The sequence below is a fragment of the Ctenopharyngodon idella genome, chromosome 22, assembly GCF_019924925.1.
Source record: "Ctenopharyngodon idella isolate HZGC_01 chromosome 22, HZGC01, whole genome shotgun sequence".
In the NCBI taxonomy this organism is placed as follows: Eukaryota; Metazoa; Chordata; class Actinopteri; order Cypriniformes; family Xenocyprididae; genus Ctenopharyngodon; species Ctenopharyngodon idella.
This window is the reverse complement of record NC_067241.1, coordinates 14,725,069-14,748,962: the sequence shown is the minus strand read 5'-3', so window position 1 is coordinate 14,748,962 and position 23,894 is coordinate 14,725,069. Positions and strand designations below refer to the sequence as shown.

Below are 23,894 nucleotides of genomic sequence, written 5' to 3'. Positions count from 1 at the left end.
TTTCTCTGGAGAAAGAAATTATAATTTCATAGCACAAAATGGTTTCATACACAGACACAGTGAGCAATGAGTCATGATGAATGAGCAAACACCACAAAAACAAAAAATAAAAGACAACCAATAAAACTTTCCGGTATCCTGCACCAGATATTTACATACTGTATATGACACTTGTTTTCTTACTACTGCATCCGATTACAATATAAAGCCACATTTTTGATGAAAACAAAAAAGAAAAATTAGTATTTTTCTTTTTCATGTCTGAAATATCTTCCCATGCACTCGGATGTAATCAGTCAATGCTTTTGGAAATAATCACATTCTGTCAGCAGCCAAAATGCATTTATGATTTCAAACTGGTTGTCATTTTTATTTTATTTTTGAGTGAGGGAAAGTTCAGGGCATGAATTTTACTGTTTTCCATTCCTTCCTGTCTCATGAGCGTTTCTCCTCGACTTCATCATACGGTAAGTCCTCCTCCTCTTCTTCTCCTCCTCGGCCTCGATTGGGAGAGATGTTACCGTGGCCAATGTCCAACACCTGAAGCTTGGACAGGTGAGAAAAAGACTCTTCGGATACCGAATGAACTGAGAGACGATTAAATCTGTGGGAGAAAGAGGATGAGAAGCAGAGAAATAGTTAATGTACTGCAAAAAAAGATACATTTACTTGAGAAGTAAAATGACTTCAGATGTTATGTCTTGTTTTTTAATGAAATAATGAAAACCTGTTCTAGTATTCTTTTTACAAAGTCTTGATGTTGTTTTTGGGCTCTACTAGAACAGGTTTTCATGCTTGAATGTTTATTATTTTCCTCATATTCTCCATTGTTGCAGCTCCTCTCTTCCCAGTCTGTCAGTAATGCTCTGTTTAGTTCCTGTCTCTATGAAGCCCCTCCTTCTGAAAGCACAGTGTACTTTGATTGGTCGGCTGGACCAGTGTGTTGTGATTGGTCAAGCATGTTTGGGAAATGTCCCACCCCTTACCATAACTGCCAGTTTCAACACCCTACTAACTAACTCAACCAGGCCCCGCCCCTTTATTCTGGATGGGTATTGTTTAAATGAGGAATATTGTGATGTGTTCGTCCCCGGAAGAACTAAGTACTAAGGAAGAACATAATTTTTTTTGTAGTGTGCAAAGGAAGAATCACATAAAAGTACATTTTCGAACATGCCGTCTCATTCCAGTTTAGATGGCGAGCAAATTCTCAGAAAAGATGAGTGGTTCAATCCGTCAGATGTTCTCAAATCAAAACAGGAATTCAGCTCTCCAGCCCATTTTGTTATTAATAGACTAGCTAAATTGCTTAAAAGTTACCCTGACATTGGTTGTAATGGCTCAGGCATGTAACTTCCATCAAGTCCATGACGTCATCTACCCATGCACTTGAGTGTTTTATTGATGCACATGAATCCATCATTCTCATTTTCTTCCGTCTTTTCATCTGCCTCTCCTACATGAGCATTAGGTTTGGGGAATCAACTCAAAATATCAGAATTTGACAATTTTCATGTTCACTTCCACTTCCGTTCGGTTCTTGAATGCTTCTGTTCTTCTGCCAACGTGAAGGACCATTTTCATTTTTGGTGAACTACTCCTTTCATATCAATTTAATAATTAATTTATTCTTGAATATTGTAAAAGTCTTAAACAGCACCTAAAATAGTCCAAATCTCAGTGCTTCTTGTGTTTCTGAAACCAATAATCAGGTCAAGATGGGGAAACTATTTTGAGAACTGTTCTTAAAATGCAACACTTCATTCGCTCCACATGCTCCCCGGCTCAGTTTACAGTCTGAAGGCTGTAATGTTACTGTATGATTTTATGGGAAATGTTCTCACCTCACATTGTGTGGGAGTAAGTACAGCTGTGAAAACTTTGAAATAAGTTTGTTATAGCAAAACAGATCCAACAGACCACAAAAATGAATCGCAGAGTTTTCAGAAAAAGAAACCCACTGATCTGATCACAAATGATCATATTACCCAATGAGTGTTTGCAAGTAAAACAAAACGCATCAGCTCATTAGAAAAACCAACAATGCAAGCAAGGCACGTTTACATGAGATTTTGAAATCATCTGGGGTTTTTTTTTTCCAGTTTTGACACCAAAACACAAACAGACATGCAGACAATGAATAAACCATCAGAACGGTGGTAAACCGTGTTTACATGCGAAATCAGGAGAATGGACCAAAAAACCCAAAAAACAACGTGCAGATCTGGTTTCACAGACAGGGCTTAGATTAAAGGGTTAGTTCACCCAAAAATGAAATTTCTGTCATTAAAGGGGACCTATTATACCCCTTTTCACAAGATGTAATATAAGTCTCTGGTGTCCCTAGAATGTGTCTGTGAAGTTTCAGCTCAAAATACCCCACAGATCATTTATTATAGCTTGTCAAATTTGCCCCTATTTGGGTGTGAGCAAAAACACACCGTTTTTGTGTGTGTCCCTTTAAATGCAAATGAGCTGCTGCTCCCGGCCCCCTTTCCAAAGGAGGGGGGAGCTTTAACAGCTCGCGCTTCGATTGCTCAACAACAACAAAGCTGGAGAATCTCACGCAGCCAAAATGAGGATTGTCAGTAACGGTGTTCAGCCTTACATTGTTCAAACCGGAGTCGACACTGATGGAGAGACTCAGGAAGAAGTTACAACTTTTAGAATGAAACTGGACGTTTCTGAATGGTTAGTGGATAAATTTATGTAGTTGCTGTGGAGTTGATTCAACTCATCGACTAGCATGTGCCGTCAAAGTTAATCTTTTTATCTTGCAAATCCAGCGTTGAATTGACTTAATGAATTAATAAATGCTACAGAAGTATTGATCATTCTTAGTTCATGTTAACTGAAGTAGTTAACTAATGTTAATTAATGAAAACTTATTGTAAAGTGTTACCATTTTAACTGATTAAAGCACCATTTAAGACCTTTACATGACATTACATGTTGTTGGGTTATTAACGGCTCATTTATACTTATAAAATTGTATCACAGTTTCCACACAAATATGAAGCAGCACAACTGTTTTCAACATTGATAATAATCAGAAATATTTCTTGAGCAGCAAATCAGCATATTAGAATGATTTCTGAAGGATCATGTGACACTGAAGACTGGAGTAATGATGCTGAAAATTCAGATTTGATCACAGGAATAAATTACAGTTTACTATATATTCACATAGAAAACAGTTATTTTAATTTGCAATAATATTTCACAATTTTACCATATTTTTGATCAATTAACTGCAGCCTTGGTGAGCAGTTCTTTTTAAATATTTTATAGTTTTGACTGAAAATCGTCTGAGAGTGGGATGTCGGCCTTACTACTAGTGAAAGTACAAGCAATACACAAAATCACAAGTGAAAGAGAGAAATATAAAGGAGCAGAGAGTCACCTGAGGAAGATCCCTTTGATGTTGGGTGTGTTGAGGAAGGCTGTGGCAGAAACCGAGCTGATCCTATTGCTCTGCAGGTGAAGGAACTCAAGAGACTCGGGCAGGTCAGGAGGAATGTGTGACAACATGTTACCGGAGAGATCCAGCGTCTGAAACACACATAAAACATGTTTCAGCATCCTCTCTTTCTCTATATATCACATATCAAAGGGAGATGTGGCCAAACCCCCAACTTTGAAATGGAAACTGGACTTTACCATTCAGGAAACATCAGCAGAATCTGTAAGAGCATTGGGTCTGCTTTTCTTATCCAGCTGATAACAGAAAAACAAGCTCTCTCTCCACAGGAATAATAAAATAAAGATCAAAGTGATCAGATTCTTTTTTAAGGGGTCTAATTATGAAATTTAAATTTTAAATCTTTCATGAAAACAAGTTATTACAGTTTATTGTCATTTAAATGTTTATATTTCACCAGCAAACTGAAGAAACAATTAAAAAGTTGATATAAAAACTGCCTTATGTGCAATCTAAACATTTGTACAACTCATTTTTAGTTATTCGAGTATTGATTATTAAATAAGTTTGATTAATTAATTGATTATTAATTTATTTAACTAAGTGCATCCTGAATTTCCGGTTTCGGCCTATAATTTTCATTTAGGTGCATCCCTATTTATTATAAATGATTTATCTGTGCTCATATATATTTTTTATATATTATTGTTTACTGGCATGAGGGCGGGGCAACCAGTCACTCACATAAGATCCACCAATAGCAAACCACAACCATCCAATCAATTCCCCATGGACAAAATCAAGCCCCGTCCTACATTTGTTCTTGTTTGAGAAGCAGTTTCACTCAGATATGCATCACAATAGGGAAGAAAAGACTATCGCAACTTGCGTTTCATGCTGATGCGAACCATCACTAGTCTTTTTGGTGGTGGGCTTGTGGCTTTCAACAAAGCTGCTCTCTCATTTTTAGTTGTGTAACTTCAAAATCAGGACAAACACTCTTTCTCGCTATCTCTCACCGTGAGCGCACTTAGCTCCTGCCATGCTCCCTGGTAGATGGAGTTCAGCTTCAGTTGATTGTTGGACAGGTAGATCTCCCTCAGTGAGCTCATTCCCAGCAGAGCTCCTTCCGGTATCTCAGTCATCTGGTTGTCCTTCACCTTCAGAATCTGGAGGCTCTTGGGAAGGCCCAATGGCAGTGCCTGTAGTTTGTTTCCCGACAGATCCAAGGTCTCCAGAATCCTGAGCTTCCTGAAGGCCTCTCTGTGGAGCTTGGCACTGGTGAGGCGGTTGTAACTGAGGTTGAGCTCCGTGAGGGTGTAAAGCGTGATCAGATCATTGCGTCCAATCTCGCTGATGAGGTTGTGGAGCAGCATGAGGGTTTTTGCACGGCGTGGAAGACCACGGGGAACTCGCTCTAGGAGGTTGTTGTACATGTGGACGGTGTGGAGACGTTTGAGGCCCTGGAAGGCGGCCGGATGGATGGAGCGGGAGCGGAGGTGGTTGTTGTGGAGGAGCAGGTACTCCAAGTTTCGGATGGGCGTCAGAGCGTTGACTGTGATGCTCTGGATGTAATTCTTCTCCAGGTGAAGCAGGACGATATTGCGGGGCAGCCCGAGGGGAACCGCGGTCAAGTTGTTATTGGACAAATCCAGATATTCCAGACTGTTCAAGTGACTGATGAGAGAAGGCAGGATATTTTCCATCAGTTATAGCTGAGTTTTTACAAGAAGATGAAGAAGGAGAGAGCCGTGCAGAAGAAAGAGTGGGAGGTAAATTATGGTTTTCTTGGTTTATTCAGTCATGCTGACCTGAAGGTCTCGTTGTCCACGCCATCATTACTCAGGAAGTTGTTTTGCAGGTAAAGTTCTCGAAGATGAGACAAATTATCGAATGCACCTGCAGGAATCTTCTCCAGCTTATTGTTCTGCATAAAAACAGACAAACAGTCATATAAACAATTTATGGCTGTTTATTTTTGTTTCAGAGATGTGCATTGAGGCAATGATGCCATTGTGTTTCTTTATATTTGCTTTTTGTTATAATGACATCCTGTTGTTATTTTTATGATTAAAAAAAAAAAAAAAAGGTTATTAAACTGTTAGATTGCCCAAAACTGAAAATTTGCATTCAATTAAAATATGGCGCATCAAAACTTGTCAAACCAGGTTTAAAGGGGTCATGAATTGAGAAATCAACTTTTCCTTGAGCTTTTGATATATAAGAGGTCATCATACTATAAGAATACCCTGTAAGTTTCATGAACTGAAAACTTCCTTGTTAGTCCAATAAAAGCTTTTATTGACACCGGGAAACGATAGGTGAAACGCTGCCTCCACAGAAGAAATCAACGCCTACTTCATCATTGTAACATTAGCTCCGCCCACTGGTGTGTTAGTGAGATGATGAGGAGAGAAGAGCAATACAGGACTAAAAATAACATTACCTTTCAAAGGATCCTAATGCAGGAATATGGTTATTTATTTTCAACAATGTGAATGTCTCAGTTGAGCTTTATTTATTTGTATTTGGTACATTTCATTGTGGATTCTTTGGTAAATCAGTCGCATTTCGGCGCAGGCTTTGCAAACAGACTTTTACGATATGGACTCGACAGTAATGCAACAACATGTAAGTAACTGTGTTCATTCTAATGCCTGATCTGATATGTAATGATTCATGTACAGTCAGATGTTCTCTGTCTATGTGTCAGTAAATCAAACCAGTGACTAAACAGTCAACTTCACGTTGTTTCTCTTAGGAGGATGAAAATAATCTGTTATTTAAACAGTGATTAAATTATATATAGAAAGCGATCAAAAACGCTCCCTTTACAATCTCTAGAGCTGTCAATCAAACAGCGTGAGTTTATCAGTGACTGAGTTCTGGAGTCACGCCAAAACTCCCGTTTTATTCAACGAATCTCTTAGTTACATCGCGTTTGCACTGTTAGTTATGATGAAAGCATTCGTTAATGTGCAGAAATTGAGTTGTAATGACGAGATCACTGCTTTCATGCACTCAACAACATGTCTGTGATTGGCTGTTCATCACTGCAACCTTTCATGCCACGATCTAAACCATTTGCCACACACATTTTTTATGTGTTTGAACTTATTTCGGATGCGATTAATCGTGATTAATCGTTTGACAGAGCTAATTTTAAGTCACTTTAAAGGCTCTTGTTCACTTAGGTCTGGTTTTATTGCCGCAAAAAATGTCAGTTTACTAGAGTACCAAAATAATAGTTCACCACAGCCTTAGATTAGTTCAAAAATTTCTTCTTTTTTTTTTTTTTGCATTTTGTGACTTTATAACCTCCTTTAAACCAGGGCTGCGTTCAGCCCCGACAAAATGTTGCAAAACGTTTTAAACGAAAACGGTGGTGCGTTGAACACCCTGTTCTGATGACGCAAGAGTTGCAACGATGGCAGCTGAGAAGGCCATTCTTTGTGTTCTTTTTGAAGAAATTTTTGGAGCCTGATGAAGTCAGTATAAATACGTGTTTAATACTGCAAAATACGCTCAATGTTATAGTCACTGCCCTTGCCGTTCAGAATAAAAGAGAACACATTTGTAAACGACTTTACTTGGACCCACTGTGCGAGCTGTCTCTTTAATCCCGTGTGGTTTGTATACATGTTGCTGCTGATTGGGCTGACATTTTTGACACACCCACCAAACAAGAGAAAACGTATCTCAAACCCTGTTGCACACCGTTTCCAGGAAGCACGTCGTTCAACCCGGAAGCCGTAGCAAAATGTTGCGCACCGGTTTGAGCTTAAACGTGCCCCAGAGCAGCTGTGAGCAATGAGTGCTCGAGGGTTCTGATTGGTGGAGGAGGTTGAGGTGGGGGAGACCAGAACAATTAAATTAAATTAAGTAGCCTCTCAATCCAACAGCTGCTGCTCTCTCAGGTCAAAACTCTCTATTCCTCACACAAAATTAACTATAGTTTCAGAAGATTTGAAATATAGTGCATATTGACCACTTTTATTGTGCTTTTTGTGAAAAAATACCACTTTAGATTTGACAATGCATATCTGCGTTTCATAGAAGACAGAAAATGGTTTAGAACAACCTGAGTGCGAGTAAACGATGACTGAACATTTGTTTTTGTGTGAACTCTTCATTTAATGAGCTCCGCAGTGGTCTCACCTTCAGGTGTAGGCGGTAGAGGGCAGTGGGTAGAGCCTTTGGGACATAACGGAGGAAATTACTGGACATAATTAGGATCTCGAGATTGTCTGATCCATTAAACATATTCTCTGGCAGACCGGCATCCGTTAGCTTGTTGTTATGGAGATACACTGACCTGAAGCACAGCACACAGACCGTTAACATTGAGTCACAAAGCAACACATAAAACAAGTGAAAAGAGCATTTTGGGCTTACTTCAGAAGAGGCTTCTGACCAAATGTGTTGGGGTAGATTTTGGTGAGCTGGTTTGCAGCGAAATCAGCGCTGACCAAAGAGGGAGGGAGGTGTCTGGGAGCTGCTGTGAGCTGCAAACACATTTAAAGGATAATGTCAAAACAGGTCGGTCGTTATGGCAAAATGAACACTGACACAGACTCGTGTGGTCATGAAGCGTAAAGGGTTATTTACATGGCTAGTTAGCAAATAAATTTAAAAAAATGGACACAAAAGATTAATCTGAGTTGAAATTATTTTATTATGTGAGAAAAAAGGGAGCACAAAGTGATACCAGAGATATTAAACTAGTGCTCTGCAGTTCAATGATGCATTTATTAAAGTCTCGTAGCAACTTTAATTTTTGTGATATCAACTTCAGTTTTGGAAAACAACTCGGTTAGAAATATGGCTTTGATTTTATAGCAATTTTAGAGTAAAATATATTTTGTATAAAATATAAATGTTTAGTACAGTAAATTTGTTTTACAGAAAACTTTATGCTCAAAAAGGGGGGTTAAAATGTAATTTATATCCTGTGATCAAAGCTGAATTTTCAGCATCATTACTCCAGTCTTCAGTGTCACATGATTCTATTATGAATAAAAAGTTCAAAAGAACAGCATTTATTTAAAATATAAATCTTTTGTAACATTATACATGTCTTTACTGTTACTTTTGATTAATTTAATGCATCCTCGCTTAATAAAACTATATTTATTTTTTTAATTGTATTGATCCCAAACTGTTGATCGGTAGTGTATGTTGGAAATTGTTTGCCTGAGGCAATATGTAAATTACACAAATTAGCAATCAATATTTAAAAATATTTGACTGTAGAAAGCTGATGTTGACCAATTAGATTAGAGTGTTCCAGTAAGACATATAATATATATATATATATATTATATAGCTTATATTATAATATATGGCTTACTGGAACACTTAAATCTGATTTTTCTGATTTTATATATACATGTGTATATTATATATATATAATAAAATTACATAAAATACATATTTTTTTTAAAAAAAGGAAAAGAAACAGCATGTTGAAATATACATTTCCTCACCTCTAGTAACCAAAACTTGACCCACGCATCACAAAGAAAAAGCACACACACAATACACTGAATACAGCTCAGGTTTTCCAATGCCATTTGTTGACGCCAGCTGCAATTCAACTCTAACATACTCAAGGAGAAATATTTTACGTTCATTGAAAAAGTTGTTTTTATATTACAGTTATGTGTGCAAAGGAAAGATTAAGGGAGTCACGGACCATGAGCCACTAAATGAGCTGAAGTGTGAGTCTAAGTGCGGCGATCAAGGCCTCCAGCATGAGTCCGGAGATTGAAGAGGGCTGCAGAAAGAGAGACCGTGTCCGGAGATCCTTCTGAGCTCAACAGTGTGAAGCAAACAGATTGAAAAGAGAAATTATATGAGCAGAGAGCTGACAGAAGATATAAGACTAACTTCACATGCTTCAGAGACTTACAAGCTGCAATCCATTATTGGTGTTATTTTTTATTTGAAATGTTTTCAGCAATGAGCTTTAATGATGTGTTTCATTATTTTTCATTATTTTTCCAGATTTCATTTATGCACACATTACTTTGGCTTCTCAGGCTTTTTAAGGATCTGTGTGAACCTATGTGAATGACACCTCTAGCTAGCAATACGTAACGCAATGCAAGTTAATGCTGCGTTTTTAGTGTTACGTGTTGCCACAAGGAGCACTATAGCATGTATTTGCAAAAACTACAGCTGCATCCAAAATCCACATTCAAACCAAAATAGCCGACATCCTGTTGGTCAGAGCTAATGATTGTAAATTACAAAGTTGTCCGGCTCGATGAGACCAATATATGTACCAATTTTCGTGACTGTAGGTAAAACTAACCCCCCACTTTTGTCAAAAGGTGGCGCTATAGAGGCCATCCTCCTTGCCCGTTTCTAAGGCTTTGCCCATGTCTACTGGCCGACAACTCTGATGTGTGTGTCGAGTTTCATGCAATTTGAAGCATGCTAAGAGTCTGAAAAGCAGCCAAAAATATATTAAAATTTGATTTGTTGCCATGTCAAAAGTATTTAAGATATCAAGAATCCTTTCACAGGTCTACATTTGCCATGTCTTGACATTATTCTGATGAAGATGGCGATTTCAAAGCATTTTGAAAGTGACACACTTCCTGGCTGCCTGTTGGTGGTGCTCTAACTTTGACTCACAATAGTCACATCCATGTGATCGGCCTCCTACAACGAACCAGGTGTGCCTCATACGTCCTTAAAAGTGATGGGATGCAGTACAGGTCGTAAAGCCCACCCTCTCCATGTGAAAGAATGGCACTTGAGTCAAAATAAAAAAAATAAATTACACTTCCAATAAAATTTTCCAAAAGATGGTTTTGGTCATTTAAGGTAGTTGTTATCACGCTGATATACGTTCAATTGTTCATTTTTGTGATAAGTTTGATTTTAGCTAGCAATTTAGCTAGCAACCGGGCGTGTCGTTATGATTGACAGTTGTGATTGACAGCTTCTCTGAGAACTGTCAGAGCTTCGTGGGGAGATTGAAGATATATAACTATTAATTTTCGATTTCTGTGTTATTTCACACCGATAAAATGAGTTGTTCCATCATTTGTGTGCTGTAGTGGAGAAGGTTAAAGCGCCATCTACTGTCAGGGAGTGAATTTGCACGTTTCCATGAAAATCGCATGGGTATGAACACAAAGACGCATCAAAAAACGTCTTGAAAAACGCTGGCGATAAGCACGCGCGATAATCGTCCCGTGTGCACGAGGCTTAGTAACTAACTTTTTAATCTTAACCACATTTTTATTACCATAATTTATTTTTAATGCATTTACTTACTTTATTCTTATTATTTATTTATTTTTTACTATTAATCATTATTCGTGTATTTGACACTCCCTTTCGGCCCCCTGGTTTGAAAACCCCTGTTATAAGCCACAAAGCTTTGCCAAATTCACTGATTATTTGTTCTTCGCAATCACTCAAAACACTGACTCAGTACTGCAAGAATGCACGTAACACATCCAATGGGATCAACAGCAAACATTCACATCAGCACGTAGGATTCTGCCATTTGCTTTGCCTTTTATTGGTGTGTCTTTGTCTTACTTTTCTAGCACGACAGTGAGATTAAAATCTCAGTAGGATCTCTTTCTCTTGCCGTTATCCTTTTTTAAGTCCATCAGCTACAAATCTGTCCAGCGCACACTCTAGAGGTCGTCAGGACCGCTTTAGCTCCCACCGCCTGGCATGCACAGCTGGGTGATTAACAGGGAAAGCTGGCACGGTACGTCCAGAGACGAGGGCGCGCTAAAGCCTTTTGCCACCGTGTCGCTGTTACCAGCTGGCATAAGAACAATCCACTCCGCTGACAGAACGAGGGATTGCTGGAGTTAAACGGCAATGAGCCAAACTGGCTCCCGATAACACAACGACTGACTGTCTCATGACCAACATAAATATCAAACCCACCAAGTTCCCACCAGCCAGCGTTAGACCTGGGAATGGCCTTACTCTTGGAAAACAAATGTTAAAACTCAAAAGTGAGTCACTCTCAGGAGCTGTGACTGAAAACCCTGGCCTTTAAATTAAACTCGGTCTGGTTTTATGTCGAAACAACTAATTCTGCTGTTTTATGACTGGCAGGGACAAGGAGTTTGTTATGAAAAGCGTGTGCACTTGCCAAAACATTTTTGCAATTAAATCACACCACAGCAAATCTGATTACATGATAAACAGAACAGTGTAAAACAGAAACACGGGTTTTGTTTTTAGCTCAACATGCTGAAACCTTGAGAATAAAGGCGTAACTTGACATGCAAATGTGCTCCAGATGTGATAAATGATCAGACGCATCATTTTCACCTGACTTTAAAAACAAGACTTTTACAAAACCAGACTTTTGAAAAAATCCTCAAAAACCACATAGCAACATGCTGACAGCCATTAAGAACACTTTAGCAACCACAAAGCAACACTCTGGCAAACACTCTAGCCTTGTGACAATGAGAAAATGAGTAGATATAGAAGTGAAATTTGGATGCAAAAATGGCTTGTTTAGAATTCTTTGTCGTTAAGATGCCACAATCATTAGCTCACTAACATATGACTGCCCATATTTGACAGCTACTAGCTGCGTTTAAAGGAACACTCCACTTTTTTTGAAAATCATTTTCCAACTTCCCCTAGGAGTTAAACAATTGAGTTTTACCATTTTCGTATCCATTCAGTCGATCTCCGGGTCTGGCGGTACCACTTTTAGCATAGCTTAGCATAGTTCATTGAATCTGATTAGACCGTTAGCATCTCGCTCAAAAATGACCAAAGAGTTTTGATATTTTTCCTATTTAAAACTTGACTCTTCTGTAGTTACATTGTGTGCTAAGACCGATGGAAAATGAAAAGTTGCGATTTTCTAGGCCGATATTGACTCATATCACCTGATATGAGTCAAGTTTTAAATAGGAAAACTATCGAAACTCTTTGGTCATTTTTGTGCGAGATGCTAACGGTCTAATCAGATTCAATGAACTATGCTAAGCTATGCTAAAAGTGGTACCACCAGACCCAGAGATCAGCTGAATGGATTAGAAAACTGTAAAACTCAACTGTTTAACTCTAGGGGAGTTGGAAAATGAGCCTATTTTCCAAAAAAGTGGAGTGCTCCTTTAAGTCCAGATTTTTACCCTTCCCTCACTAATTTCCCTCCATCTGGTTCACTCGGATGTACATCATTGCTTATGCTGAACAAGCGCCCACTACTGGTGGAACCCTTGCACTGTGTTTAAATGGAACACCCTAAACACTTGTGGTTAAATTAAGTGCGAGTGCTGTGAGTTGCTGTTGTGATGTCACAATCGTGTTGCATTGTGGTCTATGGATCTGCCTGAAGTCTGCATATTGAGTAGACTCAAAAATCGAGGGGTCGAGGGTCTGTACAAATAAACTTCCCTCTTCCACTTGACGAAGTTGAACACATTTCAAAATGGCGGTGTGGATTCCCCAGAGGGGCAGTGATGAAGATGAACAACAGAGCTAACTATGCTGGAATACGAGGCCAATCATGACAGATGTCATTTGCATAAAGTCTTAAAGGTACAGTAGCCAAAATAACTAATTCTGGAATTACATTGGAAAAACAGTCATGGAAAACTAAATACAACTTTTTTTGGTGTAGAAAAATCTTTCTTAAAATTATATGTGGAATAAAAATTCTACAAAAATGTGTCCAACCTGCGCGTAAAAAAATAAAAAAATCCGGCGGTGAGCGTACAATACGCACATACTCTTCTGATGACGAAATTCACGTTACGTGCGCTGTATGCTGACCCTCGCGTACGCGTAAAAAGTAGTAAACTTTGGGCTTTAGCCCCATCATACACTAATCATGAAAACTTTACATCTAAGCATTCAAGTCAGACAGTGAAAAAAGGGGAGCGAGAGGGAGAGGAGAAAGAGAGAAGGAGAGAGATGAGTGTTTGAGAATAAACATTGACTCACCTTATTATTTGCCAAGTATAAATAACTCAGCTTTTCCAGAATATGAAACCCTTCATCGTCAAGGCCTGCACACACACACACACATTATTCTTGAGATGCTGAACATACCTTAATTTCATGTTTCATTTTATGAATTATTCATGTTTGTGTGTATATATATTAGTTATACACACACACATACATACACACAGTATATATACAGTACACACACACACACACACACACACACACACACACACACACACACACACACACACTCTATAGTTCAAAATTTGGGGCGTGTTTTTTAATGTTAAGATTTTTTAAAAGTCTTTTCTGCTCACCAAGGCTGCATTTATTTGATAAAAAAAAACACAGTAAAATCAGTAATATTGTGAAATATTATTTTAATTTAAAATAACCGTTTTCTATATATTCATATTATATTAATACGTTTTAAAATGTAATTTATTCCTGTGACTCAAAGCTGAATTTTCAGCATCATTACTCCAGACTTCAGTGTCACATGATCCTTCAGAAATAATTTTAATACGCTGGTTCGCTGCTCGAGAAACATTTATGATTATCACAGGTAAAAACAGTTGTGCTGCTTCAAACTGTGATATTTCAGGATATTTTGATGAATGGAAAGTTCTTTGAAATAGAAATATTTTGTAACTTTGCTGGATAAAAGTATTAATTTCTTTCTTTCTAGAACGTCCAGTGGCATGGACATTTACAGGAATAGTTCACTATTCCTGTAAATCAGGTAATCAGTAATTCATTTACTTTGTAAGTCGTTCCAAACCCCATGAGATCTTTTAAAATACCACAACATGTTTGTGAAAAATAGTGTTTGACATCAATAACACCTTGAACAAATTATGGCTTCAAAATACTTGGAATTTAAAACACAAGTCATATGGGCAGCTTATATGGTGATTTTTTAGCTCATATGCAGCATGTGTTTAAACAACTTGAGGGCGAGTAGGCCTAAATAATAACAGAATTTTTAATTTTGGCCAAACTATTCCTTTAAAAAAAAAAGGAATCTGATATTTCTGCTGATTCACTTAAATAAAAACATTTTCCACTTCAAACAGTCATGTTGACCACACATGCAGGAAAGAGTGGAATCCAAACACAGCAGCTCTTTCACCACCCTTCCCTTTGTCATCCCTCCATCCTGCTCTCTCTTTCATCCTGACCCTCTGTAACAGATTATTCTGTGCTGTTTTCAGCTGCTGTCCTCCGCTGACCCCCTCATCCCCCTCCCATGAGCTGTACCTTGTGTCGTGAGGCGGTTGTTCTGTAAGTTTAGTGTCTCCAACTGCTGAAGATGTGACAGATGCTCCAGCGTGACCTCAGTGATTTGGTTATTCTGGGATAGAGCAGAAAAATAAATGGCATTTAACCCTATAAACACACAAGGCCTCTGAATCAAAACTTTGCTGAAAACCCTGATGAACTGTCATCTGATCGATAGTCAAAGGCGTTTTACTACAGGCCTAACTGTCAAATCATCCCCCACACATGTCTTTTTGCCGGGAAATATTTACTGACCTTTATAAAGTAAATGTAAAAATAACTTATATTTTTAGTTCGGATGCACCGATGTGAAAATTTTGGCTGATATCGATAACCGATAATTCTTTATATTTGAAAGCCGATAACCGATATATTAGACGATAAATCTAAATCCAAATTTTTATTAAATATTTGAGAGCCTGATTACAAAGACAAAAGTCTCACCATTAAATCCATGTCCCAAGCACACGATTATAATGTTCTCATTATAATTTTATGTAGCCTATATGACAGACTTGCGCTGCACATGTTGCACTTAACTGTATTCTCTTTTTTGAAGTGACTCCAATCATATTTCAAGCAATTCAAAACCATCATTGCAAACAGTGTGCATCTGAAGTGTCTCAGCTGAAGGAAATAATCCATTATTTATCAGCTTTAATATATCGGCCAAATTTTCTTATCGGCCGATAACGATAACATTAAAAATGAAGATATATCAGGCGATACCGATATGGTGGCCGATATATCGTACATCGGCTGCATCCCTAATTTTTAGTAATATTTCAAGACAAAGCAACTTAAGTTTACTTGATTATACATACTTTTTTGGTAAAATCGTGTTAAAATGTGAGTATCAAATATGTAAGTAAGATTTAAAAAAAATTATATATTTATTCAGCAAGCAAGGATGCATTAAATTGATCAAAAGTGACAGTAAAGACATTTATAATGTTACAAAAGATTTCTATTTCAAATAAATGCTTTTCTTTTGAACTTTCTATTCATCAAAGAATCCTGAAAAAAGAAAATATATCAAGGTTTCCACAAAAATATATAGCAGCACAACTGATTTCAACATTAATACTAATGAAAAAATGTTTTTGAGCAGCAAATCATCATATTAGAATGATTTCTGAAGGATCATGTGACACTGAAGACTGGAGTAATGATGCTGAAAATTCAGCTTCGATCACAGGAATAAATTACATTTTTAACATATATTCACACAGAAAACAGCTAAACAGTTAGATTTTGTAATAATATTTCACAATATTACTGTTTTTACTGTATTTTTGATCAAATAAATGCAGCCTTGGTGAGCAAAAGAGACTTGTAAATGTAATTATTTTGATTTATGAATAAATTAATCCGCTCGAGAACACTAGACTAAACTCCTATGTACTTAAAGGGATAGTTCACCCAAAAATGAAAATTCTGTCATCATTTACTCACCTTCATGTTGTTTTAAACTTGTATGAATTTCTTTCTTCTGCTGAACACAAAAGAAGATATTTTGAAGAATATTGGTAACCAAACAGTTGATGGACTGCATTGACTTCTATAGTATTTTTTTTTTTTTTTTACTATGGAAGTCAATGGTTACCCATATTTGGTTACCCATATTCTTCAAAATATCTTGTTCAGCAGAAGAAAGAAATTCATACAGGTTTGAAACAACATGAGGGTGAGGGTAAATGATGACAGAATTTTCCCTTTAACACTTCAGATGCTTAAGTTTGATTATTTCAGTCTGATTTTATCAACAAATGAACAAGAAACAAAATACTAAGAGAAAATGTGCTGGGTAAACAATCTGCAAACAAACCCACGCACCTGCAGCGAGAGCTGACGGGTCTGTTCGGATAACTCGTGTGGGAATTCATTTAGGCTCGCTCCGTTACAGTCCACCGCCCCCTCCTCGGTGCAGCTGCAGTTCTCCGGACAAAATATCTTTTGCTCCACATTTTCCACTATTCCAGGGGCGTCCTCCGCCTCTCCGTCCTCCTTTAAGTCTGTTTCCGCCTGACCGCGAACCAGAGTCCAGCCCAGCAGAACCAAACACAGCAGCTCCAGCAGGCCGCGCCGCTGATCCATATCACTTCCGGGCCTGGATGCGTTCGCTCGGGCCAAAGAAGATCTGAAACCCTCGCCCAACTCTGAATGCTGTTTACCGATCCAGCCAGAACCGAACCAGATCTGGACCTCTGGGCATTAACACACACACACAAAAAGAACTGATGCATTCTGAATTCACCAAGTGACTTTTACTAGGGAGATTTCCTTCTTGTAAGTGTGTTTATTTTGGCTGGGCATTGACACAAATTTCACGATTCGATTTGGTTTCGCATTCAAAAGCTGGTGATTCGATTAAAATTCCATTCTGTTAGATTCATTATCGATTAATTGAGGTAATTATCTGGTAGGCTACAGTACAAGGCTAATTTCCTCAAGGGAAAAGTATCTCTCAACGAATGATACAAATTATACAGGGAATCCCAGTTAGTACATTTTAAAGGTTTTTATATTAATAATTAATAATACTATTAAATAATAAATTTTAATGACATAATTTTTCTACTCGTTTTTTTTTTAAATAGGTCTATAAACATTTAAATGGTAAAAAAAAAAAAAAAAAAAAAAATGATGGATTTATTAAAAAAAAAAAAAAAAAAAAGACATAATCCCCTGGTTTCACAGACAAGGATTAACCTAGTCCTAGACTAAAATGCATGTTTGAGCCGTTTTAACTGAAAGCAACTTGCACTGACATATCTTAAAATATGTCAGTGCCATTGTTTTGTCTCAAGATGCACACCAGTAATGTTTCTTTCTAGGGTACATTTATAAAAGCTACTTAAATATCCTAATTGAACTAAGGCCTAGTCCTGGCTTAGTCTAAGCCCTGTCTTTGAAAAATAGATTATTTAAGAACAGGTAAAAATGTAATGAATATGCAATAGTGCATATATTTAGCAAAATACTCTAGATAACTTTCCTAGCTGACTAACACGTTTTGAATGGCTTTGAGTTAAATGTAACATGTAACAATAAAATTGACATAAAGGGGTCCTTGATTATGATTTCACTTTTTTAGCTTTAGTTAGTGTGTAATGTTGCTGTTTGAGCATAAACAACATCTGCAAAGTTACAACGCAAAAGTTCAATGCAAAGGGAGATAGTTTCTACAACGAGCTTCTTCCTGGGTTGGTGACAACACTAACCCTAAAATTTACATAAACCCCGCCCCCGAGAACACGCAACAAAGGGGGTGTGGCCATGTTGGGCTGCTTTAGAGAAGAGGAAGAGTTGTTGTAGTAGAGTGTTGTTGACATGCCATCAATTTACGCCGGACTGCTTCACAAATGAGGGTCAATTCAACGCTGGATTTGCAAAAAAGATTAACATGACGGCACATGCTAGTCGATGAGTTGAATCAACTACACAGCAACTACATAAATTTATCCACTAGCCGTTCAGAAACGTCCAGTTTCATTCTAAAAGTTGTAACTTCTTCCTGAGTCTCTCCATCAGTGTCGACTCCGGTTTGAACAATGTAAGGCTGAACACCGTTACTGACAATCCTCATTTTGGCTGCGTGAGATTCTCCAGCTTTGTTGTTGTTGAGCAACCGAAGCGCAGAGCTGTTAAAGCTCCGCCCTCTTCTGGAAAGGGGGCCGGGAGCAGCAGCTCATTTGCATTTAAAGGGACACACACAAAAACTGTGTGTTTTTGCTCACACCCAAATAGGGGCAAATTTGACAAGCTATAATAAATGATCTGTGTGACTTTCACTGAAGTCTCCTGCTTCATAGATGTTTCTGCTGAGAAAAAGCTCTTTTCTGGTGGTTCAAATAAAATCAGCAATGTCTCAAACTGCACTCAGGTTTGCCAAGAAACCAAAGTCTGTGAACAAAAGTCAAATATTTCACAACAAATTCAGCAGAGACCAAATAAATAAATTGAATGCTGAAAGCACACAACTCTTGTTTTAAGTAAAAAATTTACTTGTTGGGTTATTTCTCCTTAAGGAATAAAGTTGCTACATCCATTCTCCTGAGCAATGAAACAGCAAATTCTGAACAATATCATTTTCCAGGTTTGTGTGTTATAAATAGTTTAATCTCTAGACAAAAGAGTAGCATTATCAAATTTTTTTGTCATTTTTCCTCGTTAAAACTATGAAACCTGTATTTCAGTTCTCAGAGAACCATATTTATTTGTATATCTTACAGTTTTTCATTATTCATACATTTATTCTATATGCATTATTTTGCTCTATGGCAAACAGCCAAACAACAGCAATTATTGTGGCGCTTCAAATGATAATGCGGCTTATTTCGCCTCAGCAAATAAACACAGGTCTGGATTCGTTCACCATGTGAAACACCTCCAAACCACTGATCTGAGAGCAGTTTTTCTCCAACGTGTTCATACAAACCCCAACATTCCACATCTGAAGTCTCGTTTAAAGAACTGGAAGGAAAATGAACTGGGAAAAAAATTCTGGAATGAATTCCAACAATCTCAAACAGGTGTCTAACATAAACACGGGTCACATCGCTGTGAGAGCTGGAGGAGCTGGGCTGAAGCGGGAGCTTGAGGGAAAAGGCTTTCTAGAAAAATCTCAGTCTAATAACCAGTGCATGAGAACAGCTCCAAACCAGTGTTATTTTAGTATTATTTCTATAGTATTTATTACAAGCATAGTTAAATAAAACAAACGTTTTGATATAATAAACTGAAATAAAATAAAATAAAAAACCTTAAACTTATTAGATTTCAGCTACTTGCCAAGGCTTCATTTCTAATTTTCATTTAGTTAACTTGATGTAAAATAACAAAAACTAAATCTGAAACAAAAATTACTAAAAATATATAGAATTTTTTTTTTTAAAGCTAAATAACAAAAATTAAAATGAAAATATAAAAATGCTAACTAATTCAAAATATGAATAAAAACTATAATAGTTAAATGATCATAAATAACACTGATTTATTAATATTTTCCTTTAGCTTTATTTTTATATATTTAGTTTTCACTTTAATTTTAGTTTGTTTTATGTGCTTTTGTATTTTTTTTTTTAATATTTCTATTTAGCTTTAATTTATTTTCACTTAAGTTTTAGTAATTTTTGTATTTCAACAAACTTATTTAGGTTACAATAAAAAAAATGGTTACTTTGATATAGTTTCACAAATAATTACAAAGTAACGGCAAGTAATTTTTTCAAGTAGAAAGACTTGAATGGTATTTTCTTGTGAAATGTACTCCAATAATCTTTGTTTTATTTACAACTTCACAGTGCAGTTGCCAAGGCAACTTTTGTAATTTTAATTAAGCTTTTTGTGCAGTATTTATATTCAGCTTTCAATGTTTCAGTCAACAACAACAACGCTCCAAACCTATCATGACTCAGACATGTAGGACATGTTCCAACATCATAATGTGTTTTCAACATCCAACCACAACATTAACTAAAATCAAGGGAAATGATCTGGTCAAGATTTAACCATGAACTTAAAAGCTGACAGGAATCTTTTTCCAGTGTCAACCGGGATGTTGATCCAGAAACATGTCCAACTTGGCAAAATCATGGTTATCACAGAGTCTCAGCATCCCAAATATCCTTTTCACTGACTAATTTATATACAGTGAGGTCCAAACGTTCCAGACCACAATAATCTAAACCAAAGAAAATCAAATATTTATCATTCTCCACTGTGACATTGATCATGTGATTTCCTTTCTTCCATTGATGCTCTTTGGCATATGAAATCATGTACTCTTATGCTGAGTTCACATTGCACGATTTTCAAAGTCGTCAGATCACTGTACTTTTCACACTGCACGACTATGTGGGGTAGCATTCAGTCGCTGCTGTGTGCACACGATGGATCGGCAACACATTGCATGAATTTACAACAGGAAGAATCGCCAACAAGTCTGTTTTGAACACATTTCACACAGCATGATTTTGAATCACAGACAGGTCCAGATATTTAGCATGCCGAATATCTCACGGCGTTGGCGACGCATATTCGATTTTCTCAGATCGCGTCTTTGATAATTCACACTGAGTGACTGTCACTTGCGTGAACGAGCAACAATTTGCCTCCGATTTGTTGGTGATTTCGCAAAATCTGTTGGCAAGTGAAAATCTGCCTAAAATCGTGCAGTGTGAACTCGCCATTAGGGGGCGTGTACACGACACCATTTCAACTAAAAACGGAAAGGTTTTTATGGCCGTTCATTTACACGACAACGGCATTTTGGAGGCCTGAAAATACAAACTTTTGAAGAAGGATTCAAAGTGCAAGTTTTTGAAAACAATACCATTATAGTTTCCGTGTAAAGTAAAAAAACAAATGCAAATTTGTGAAAACTTTGACGTCATACGCATGCATATTACGTGTTCAGTCTATAGGTGCGTAGTGTTTCTTTACAAAGTGACATCGCCATCTACTGGCCTGGCATGAATAATACAGCGTTTTTAGTCGCTTTCGTGGATCCATGTGAACAGGGATCGTTTTGACAACATTGTCGTCTGTACACAAAAAACGCAAAGGAAAAACTTTTCAGTTTTTTAACATTAATCACTGCTAAATCTCCCTTACCATTAATCTTGCACGAAAAACATTATAACACTTAATTTTAGCATTTATTCTCCCTTTCGAATGCCATGGGCAAAGCATGCTGGGAAATAGGAATCCCAGCCCAGTTTCATTTAAACTTAAGTTCATCTAAATGAAAAGAAATTAGTTCATACAACTCAAAACAATGAAACGGTTCAGTTTACTTGAAATAGATCAGTGCTGTGAACTCAAAAGAAAAAGAAAGTTCGAAATACTCATAACAGTTAATTTAACTGAACTAATTTGTTTAATTTAAGCTTGTCCTACTCAAACCAATTAAGTATTTTGAGCGTTAGGGATTACAGTGTAGTAGAAAAGGTTTTATATTGAACCTAAGAACATTTTTGGCATAAAGAGTTCTTTAAAATGGAATAAAGAACCATAGGATTCTATATAGAACCCCATTGAACCTTTTTTCTAAGAGTGTGGAGAACATGATCATCAGGTTTTGTTCATGCTGTTGTTATTAAAGCCAAAGAGACACCAAATACTAAAACTTTCTCAAAATCACTCAAATTCTTATGGTGATAATATAATTTTCAAAGAAAAGCTTGTATTAAATTCGAAAAGAAGGCAAAAAGGAAGCATTTTTAAACTTTTGGACCGCACTGTTCATATTTAATTCTCAACTCTTTTCTCAAACATTAAAAAGCATAAGAAAAACAGACATTCTTGTTCACACTTTCCATAAAGTTCACTGTTATGTAACACTGACTGTAACTCATGGGTCAGATACTATAAAACATACAGTAATATGAAAAACACATGACACCAAGATAACACCTGCTCGACGTCAAAACATCAAAAACAGCTGGAATCAGTTCACATGCTCTGGGAAAACTCAATGGATCGGGAGAGAAAAAAGCATGTATGCATGTTCAGAAAGTATAGATTCATACCTCAGTTCCCTCTGAAAGTATCCAAACAGAGTTAAAGCAAAAGTCCAGCGTGTCAAAGCCTCCTGAAACAGCCCAAACACATCATAAGATCCACAGCACTGGAGAGACACGGCCACCCGTTGTACCTTCCAGATGTGTGAAGAGCCAAAGAGGGAGAGAACACAGAAGAGGAAAGAGGAATAAGTGGTGTTGCCAAAAAATTAACGTCTTCTGTTCCTCTTGAAAATAACTTTTCCATGATTGTAGTTGATATATGAGGCTGGTGTGGATTTCAACTTCTGGAAAACATATTTTGCGCATTCAGTGAGTAGAAATGTTCTCACTTTACTATATAAACAATATAAGTTTGTCATTCACATCAAGAAAGTTCCCGAGCCATTGGGAGACAAATAGGTCAACCCAGAAGAACATGTGTTTTTTATTTGTCTCTTGGGTTTAAACTGCATCATTTATACACATGCAAATCTTGAATTGCATGTTGTTTTAATTCACTTCTGACTGTTAATTCACTGTAATCTGTAAGATAAGGTCAGGGTTTTCATTAATAATAATTAATACATTTTAGAGGTGAACTAACACTTTAATACAACCTGAAAGGGACTACAAAGTAGCAAATCATAGTTCATGGCTGTAATTGGTCCATTGTTTAACAAAGAGGTGTGAGCATTGCAATGTGTCCCGTCCAAACGTCTGGTTTCAAAATAAATATATGTCAGCACAGGACAGAAAACTGCACCTGTTAATAAATTTCATGCAGCCTCTCAAGTTATAATGAAAGAGCATTCAGAATGCAGTTAAATTCCAAAATATGTATTTCTAAGAGAAAAAAAAAATGTAGGCCTTGATTTTATCCATGGATAATTAAATAGATGATGTAATATGGGCTTTCATAACAGAATGGACAAAAAAAGCTTTTTGACTGGAACAGAGAGGCTAAAGGTCAAAATCACTTCAAGAACAAACAAGAAAATAAATAAGTTGATTTTACTTTTCATAATACAATGAAAATATTCAGAAGAAAACAAATCATTTTTTGAAACCTTCAGAATTGGCAGATTATAATTACAAAGAATTTTCTCAGGAATAGCACGCTGTAAAAAATTGGCAGTATATGTTTTTACATGACTAACTTAAACTAATTTAAGCAATTTCAACATTTTATAAGTTATACAATATTCAACTTGCTTTTCAGTTTAAAGTAGTCCTTTATTATGATTTCTCTATGTAGCTTTAGTTAGTGTGTAATGTTGCTGTTTGAGCATAAACAACATCTGCAAAGTTACGAAGTTCAATGCAAAGGGAGATATTTTCTTTTACAGAAATCGCTTTTTAAGGACTATAACAAACGGCTGGTAGGGACTACAACGAGCTTCTTCCTGGGTTAGTGACATCACTAACCCTAAAATTTACATAAACTCCGCCCCTGAGAACACACAACAAAGGGGGTGTGGCCATGTTGGGCTGCTTTAGAGAAGAGGAAGAGTTGTTGTAGTAGAGTGTTGTTGTCATGTCGTCATTTTACACCGGACTGCTTCACAAACGAGGGTCGATTCAACACTGGATTTGCACAAAAGATTAACATGACGGCAAATGCTAGTCGATGAGTTGAATCAACTCCACAGCAACTACATAAATTTATCCACTAACCATTCAGAAACGTCCAGTTTCATTCTAAAAGTTGTAACTTCCTGATTCTCTCC

At 36.9% G+C, this 23,894-nt stretch overlaps 1 protein-coding gene across 1 annotated transcript; it reads right to left on the bottom strand.

The window, feature by feature from the left end:
• podn (podocan) lies at positions 1-22,357 on the bottom strand. Its single transcript, XM_051881019.1, has 10 exons — positions 22,195-22,357; positions 16,496-16,866; positions 14,639-14,732; positions 13,373-13,437; positions 7,817-7,926; positions 7,580-7,736; positions 5,233-5,348; positions 4,441-5,098; positions 3,404-3,552; positions 1-604 (listed from the first exon to the last, which is right to left on the bottom strand). Exons 2-10 carry the CDS (start codon positions 16,754-16,756, stop codon positions 436-438), a joined length of 1,779 nt encoding a protein of 592 aa, XP_051736979.1. The 5' UTR covers positions 16,757-16,866; positions 22,195-22,357; the 3' UTR covers positions 1-435.
• Positions 22,358-23,894: the final 1,537 nt, after the last annotated feature.

Bases quoted from the DNA above. Each gene is read 5' to 3' on its own strand.
- podn (XM_051881019.1), bottom strand. From the start codon at position 16,756: ATGGATCAGCGGCGCGGCCTGCTGGAGCTGCTGTGTTTGGTTCTGCTG. The intron at 13,438-14,638 runs GTACAGCTCATG...GTGTGTGTGCAG, and splicing joins CAACCGCCTCACGACACAAG to GCCTTGACGATGAAGGGTTT. The intron at 3,553-4,440 runs GTGAGAGATAGC...TGTGTGTTTCAG, and splicing joins AGGAGCTAAGTGCGCTCACG to ACGCTGGATCTCTCCGGTAA.